Source organism: Myotis davidii, unplaced genomic scaffold (assembly GCF_000327345.1).
Source record: "Myotis davidii unplaced genomic scaffold, ASM32734v1 scaffold472, whole genome shotgun sequence".
NCBI lineage: Eukaryota > Metazoa > Chordata > Mammalia > Chiroptera > Vespertilionidae > Myotis > Myotis davidii.
In genome coordinates this window covers 1072146-1078507 of record NW_006283774.1, presented here as the reverse complement: position 1 = coordinate 1078507, position 6362 = coordinate 1072146, and the positions used below count along the sequence as shown (strand labels likewise).

General features: G+C 53.9%; 1 protein-coding gene across 1 annotated transcript in view; it reads right to left on the bottom strand.

Annotated features, from left to right (window-relative positions):
- Positions 1-6362, bottom strand: part of ABCA13 (ATP binding cassette subfamily A member 13) — a 143734-nt gene that overhangs the window by 13614 nt on the left and 123758 nt on the right. The window contains 3 exon segments of the mRNA XM_006754021.2: positions 3128-3146; positions 3830-3939; positions 4890-5076. Coding sequence (XP_006754084.2) covers positions 3128-3146; positions 3830-3939; positions 4890-5076 — 316 coding nt within the window.

The window sequence follows — 6362 nt, the reverse complement described above, 5'->3', positions numbered from 1 at the left end:
GGGGGGGGGAAGGGGACCAGAAGGAGCAAAGGGACAGGAAGTACGGCAAACTCCGTGACCTCTCCCACATCTGTCAGAATGAGCCCAGAACAATGTCACCAAAACACACACCCACTAATTGCTCACATGAAGAGTGACCGGAAATCGGTTATCTTAAAACTGGATAAGAAGGGGAATAACGAGCATCCACCTGTCCTTTTTCATATGAACTATAGCTCTGAGTAATCAAATAAAATATAGTGAGAGCAACTCATTGCAAAATTATTCAGGCTCAGAAGTGAAGACAAAATGAGCTGGAGCATCGCCATGCTGCAGCCCCCAGTGAGTGAGTGACGGACGGCATAACCAGGCAGCAGGCTTCCCAGCTGCAGCACCAAAGGCGTGAAGACAGGCGAGTGCCTCCGGGTGGGAGGGGCAGGGCAGCTCCTGTGGGTTCTGAGCCCAAGGGGTCCTCACCTCTCCCTCGGACAGCCACCTGGACAGCGCGCTCTCCAGGCCCAGGGCCGGGACCAGCAAGTAGATTGTAAAGAAAGAAGGCGATGGAGAGAGGGAGTCTGAGATCCAGAGACTCAAAGCCACACCAAAGGAGCAAAGGAGCGAGATTAAACTGTGGTGTCTTCGGACACTCCTGGTAATGAAGCCCCACAGAATCTACTGGGTGGGAATGGGCTAGTCCTATATAATAAAGAGGTAATATGCAAATTAACCCTCACACCCTCACAAGATGGCTGCCTATGACCAGGCCAGCAGGGGTGTTAGTGAGGGATGACCAAACACCCCTGGCTGCATGGGGGCGACCAGTCTGCCCAGGGGGCCGTGAGGGGTGACCAGGCCGGCGGGTGGGGGCAGTTGGGGGCAACCAGGCCAATGGGGGGGGGGGAGTTAGGGGCAACCAGGCTGGCAGAGGGGGCAGTTGGGGGCAACCTGGCCGGCAGCCGGGGGCAGTTAGGGATGACCAGGCTGGCAGGGGGGGCAGTTAGGGGTGAACAGGCCAGCACGCAGAGGCAGTGAGGGGCAATCAGGTCAGCAGGGGGAGTGCAGTTAGGGGTGACCAAGCAGGCCGGCAGGTGAGCGATTAGGAGCCAGTGGTCCAGGATTGTGAGAGGGATGTCCCCCGAGGGGTCCCAGATTGGAGAGGGTGCAGGCTGAGCTGAGGGGACCCACCCCCCCATGCATGAATTTTGTGCACCAGGCCTCTAGTAATACATAAAATGGCTTTTTTTTTTTAAACCAGGAGAGGCGCTACCCAGAGGGGAGAACTGACCAGAAAGGGATTTAATGGGATGGTTTTGTGCTGTTTCTTGAGCTAGTACAGATTATAAAAGAATATTACTTTGTGAAAATGCATCAAGATGTTCTTTTCTATATGTAACTTACACTCCAATAAATACTTTTTAAGGAATTTCAAAAATCTTAAGCCATATCATTGACTATATTCCTTATGCCATACTGTGCATCCCTGCATATATCTGAAATTAATATAAATGTAAAAGAAAAAGAAAAATATTAAGCCCAGGAACACAAAATTGAGCATCTAGAAATACTCCTACATGTAAATTTTTGAAAGACTAAATCAAACTTACATGTGTCATTTAGAGAATATGACACCAATAATGTCACTTATCAGGTTTTTAGGATCCAGGTTAAGCTTACCAAGAAGCATATTTATAAACCTAATGATTTGATCATTTATTTTTTAAAAATTTTAAAAGTCAAATCAAGAGGTCAAAAACAAAACAAGACTGAGAAAAGCATGGTGGAGGGCTTAATAAGAATGACAAAATTCATAAATTTGGAAACGAAAAGACTTGAATTGCTGAAGAAATTCAATCATTCATTCTTTTTAAAGTAAAACAGTCACAGTTGAGAAAGTACACAGATAGTTTTATAGGAAATCTCAAGCATATTGGTATAGGGATAGAATGAAAATACAAATCCTACGATAATTATGACTCTGAAAAGTAGTAAGCAATTTTAAATTGTTTTTGTAAGAAAATACAAATTGTCAAAATGCAATGAAAATAAGAATAATTTAATAGTAAGGATTGGAAGTGAAAGATTTCAACAACAAACTAGTTTTTCTTATGACTCATAAATTTAAAATATTACATAAAATTCAGCAAATAAGAAAGATTTAAATCCATGAGAAAATAATGTTTAGTGCAGAAAGGGAAAGACAGATCAATAATCAGAAATGTTTTATTTATGATACTAGAGGCCTGGTGCACAAAATTTGTGCACAAGGAGGGGGGTCCCTCAGGCGGCCTGTGCCCTCAGGGGATGTCCGACTGCCAATTTAGTCCCAATCCCAGCCTAAACCAGCAGTTGGACAGCCCCCTCGCAATCTGGGATGCTTTTCACACAGGTGAAAGGCATCTTGCTGTTTTATGGGCAGCTACATTTTTCTGCCCTGATTATAAAAAGTAGTTGATAACATGATCCTTCTGGGGCAGTGGTACCATTTCCCCCATCTTGTGGGTGGAAAAACTGAAGCAGAGAGAAGTTAAGTAATTGGCTTTGTCACAGTTTTAAGTGTCAGAATCAGGGCTGGCCACAAAATGTGCAAGCCTGATCCATGCATGTCATCGCTGCATCATCCTGTTTTTTCAGTGTTAGAGCAGCCTTGCCAGGTTTTAATTTTTAAATCTAGGACACTGTTCCCAATAGATAGGGTAGGGTTCCTAGGCCTGGCCGGCGATCAGAGCTGATCTGTGGGGCAATGGTGGGCAGGGCAATTGGGGGCCCCTGTTGGCACCCACCTCGGCTGGCGGCCTGGTGCTGCCTGCTCACCAGCCCCACCCCCTGCCACCACCACTGGTTGCCTCTCTCTTATGTTATCTGCCCCCTGGTGGTCAATGTGCATCATAGCGACTGGTCATTCACCAGCTGTCACACCCTTCGGTCAATTTGCATATTAGGGTTTTATTATATAGGATAACTATGTGGAAAGAAAAAGAATTATAAAATATGAATGCTAAATTGATAAATTAAAATTTTTCCTTAAAGAATTTTTAATAAAATTGCAAAATAATATTTCCTTGAGGTAAGAAATATTATGTATATAATTTTCAAACCACCACACTTAGTAAAACAGAAGTACTGCCATGGAAGCAGTCAGACGCGCTACCGTCAACATGCTTTGGCAGCTTCAGGGAGAACAAAGCGCAATGGGGTCAGAGGCACGGACGGCCCAGGGAAATGGAGAAAGTGGTCCCCTCATTACTGAGAAGCACACTGCCTTCTGGGTAGAACATGGGGACTGACGAAAAGACGTTCTAGAGCAGTGGTTCTCAACCTTCTGGCCCTTTAAATACAGTTCCTCACATTGTGACCCAACCATAACATTATTGTCGTTGCTACTTCATCACTGTCATGTTGCTACTGTTATGAATCGTCATGTAAAGATCTGATATGCAGGATGGTCTTAGGCGACCCCTGTGAAAGGGTCGTTCCACCGCCAAAGGGGTCACGACCCACAGGTTGAGAACCGCTGTCCTAGAGGCAGCTTTATCTCAGGAGGTGAAAACATATACGAGGCTGGCAGCCCCATCAGTCCCGGGGGATGTGAAGCTGAACTGGCCAGTGAAGGCGGAAGGGCCAATCCCCCCACCCACCCCATTTCCTGCCCAGCTGAGTGACGGGGACCGCGAGCCAGCACCCCACCACCGGCGCCTCATCGAGGTCCCCTGTTCTCCCCGCCCCAGGAGGGAGTGAGGGCACTCGGGGAAGAGACCTCCTGCCCAGGACCCAGGTGTCGGGCCCTCGGCTCCAGGGTTACCCCCCCGCACACTCCCCCCAACCGGGCAGGAAGGTGGCGAAGGGCTCTTACCCCGTGGGCGTCCTGACCACGGCGTGCCCTGCGCTCGGGGCCTCGTCCCCGCTCAGCATCTTGAACGTGGTGCTCTTCCCGGCCCCGTTCCGGCCCAGGAGCCCGAAGCACTGAGAGGGGCGAGCAGAGGACACGGCGCGGTCAGAGGGCACTTGCTCTCCGCGGCTCCGAGGCTTCCTGTGCTGTGACAGGCCCAGGTGGACCAGGAACCTGACCACAGGGACCCACGTGGAGCTCAGAGGGGCCACATGATGCCGCGTCCTGCGGCCGCCCAGCAGCTCCAGGCGTCTCCCTCCAGGGACTAGGATGCCGTAGGCACAGCATGACCATCACTGTCCCCCGGCTCCTCACATGCCAGCACTTTCTACAAGGTGCTCCGCCTCCCGCCCACCTCCCTCCCAAGGTGGCGCCTCGACTCCCAGCACCAAGCCAGCTCTGGGCTCAGCCGTGCCGTATGTCCATCAGCCAGTGAAGGCCGAAGGGCCAGTCCCCCCAACACACCCCATTTCCTGCCCAGCTGAGTGACGGGGGGGTCAGCAAGCACCCCACCATCTGCTGCCTCTGCAAGGCCCCCTGCATGTGAATGTCCTCTATTTCATTCCTGCACCTGGTCCTCCCCTGGCACCTGGGCGCCAGCCCTGAGCGCGCTCCTAGTGGAGGCGACGCGACGGCTCTGCGGGTCTGGTTCCTCCCACCTCCCTCTGAGGCGCACATTCCTGACGGCGACCTTTTGTCTGCGGCTCCAGTGGCCTCCTGCTTCCCTGAATCTTGGACACTGACCTGTGGGCTCTCTGCCGCCGTCCCACGCGTCGTCCCAGGACCGACTGCGTCCCTCTGGGCGGCCGGGGCTCCCTGAGTCCCACCTGCTTCAATAGCCACGCTCCCCCACCCAGCTGGGCCTGTCACCCCCAGCCCATCCTGTCCCACGGCGTCCCTCACACAGCGCACCTGACTGCTATCCACACTGTACCCCACACTGCGCCAGCCCTTCAAGAATCCCACACTGCCCCCCAGCTTCCTCCGCAGGCCCAGGGTCACACGGACACACACATCCCCTCACCTCCCCACTCCGCAGGCCCAGGGTCACGTCCTGCACGGCCGGCCGCCGGGAGCGTCCGTAGCTCTTGCTGAGGTTGCAGAGCACCAGCAAGTCCCCGTCGGTTCTTCCCTTCAGCACCCGCACCTGCTCCGCCTCCACATCGGCGTCTGCACAGGCTGTGACTGTGCCCTGGATGGCCGAGCGCCTCCTGGGACGAGAGAAGCCATTAGTCCACACCCAAACGGGCCTGGGGCATCAGAGAGGGGAGGTCAGAGATGTCTCAACCGAGGCGGCCTAGAGATGGCGGCAGCAGCTCGGCCGGCGCTGGTCCCCCCAGGGCAGGCAGGGTCCCCAGGAGGCAGCGGGCAGACACATCCAAGCCCCTTGCTGCATGAGACACGCCCGCCGCCCGTACTGAGGGAGAGAGGTCAGCGCAGGCTTCTGTCTGCGAATCCCCGCGCTGGGCACTCAGTCCCCTGGGCTGCACGCCACAGCCCGCGGCTGAGTCACACACCCTGCGGGGCCGCAGGGAGGACTGAGCCCAGGCACCCCGCAGGACGCCTGCTCCTGCATTTAATGAGTTTGTCAGATGAACGCACATTCACTTTCCAGCTACTCACTCACACCCGAGCTGCTCACTCCCCACTCCTGCTCCTGACCGCTAACCAGTCTGTGGAACTTCCGGGGACCCTCCGTTTCCCTGTGAGCCGCACCGCGCAGCCCTGTCTCACTGATGGCGCAGCCCACCGGCTGGGGTCCTCCGACCCTGTGTCCTGGCCCTGCAGGTACCGTGTCAGCACATGACCCAGTGTCACTGGGAGAAGCTGGGCGCAGGGGACACAGGCTCTGCACCCATTTTGCAATTTCTTGCGTCTAAACTACTTTAAAACTAGCAGGTATTTAAAATAAAATAAAACCTCCACGTCCAGCCCCCAGTGCCCCAGGTCCTCTCCCTGTACTATTTTTGTCCCTGAAACCTCCAATGGAGAAATCACAACTTATTCCGTAGACAACGCAGCTGATGAGGGAACATTAGATACTTGGGAGCAGACATCCCACGATCCCATCTGTGTAGCACTGAAACGCACGGGAGCAGCAGCGGAGATAGGAGCAGGGGAGGGGGGAGGGGTGAGGAGGGGGTTGGGAGGCGGTTGACTGCAGAGCCCACGGGCCCACGTCCTGAGGGCCTGAGAGGCTGACACACTCAGTCTGGGGAAGGTGACACACGCGTCCAGTTGGTGAAAATTAATCAAGTTCTACACGTGCCTTTAGACTGCTCTCTCCCCTCCCCACCCTGCCCTGAGCCCCGGCTCCCAGGGGCGTCTCTCAACCAGGAACTATCCCCTTCCTTCCCTCCCGCTATCAGGACCCCCCACAAGGTGCCCACCAGTGGGCTGGCCTGTCATCAGTCACCCGGGAAGCTTTATGGACACCTGTCCGCCCCCCCACACCCATTCCCCCCAACACTGTCCCCAGGTACCGTCCCCCCTCCTG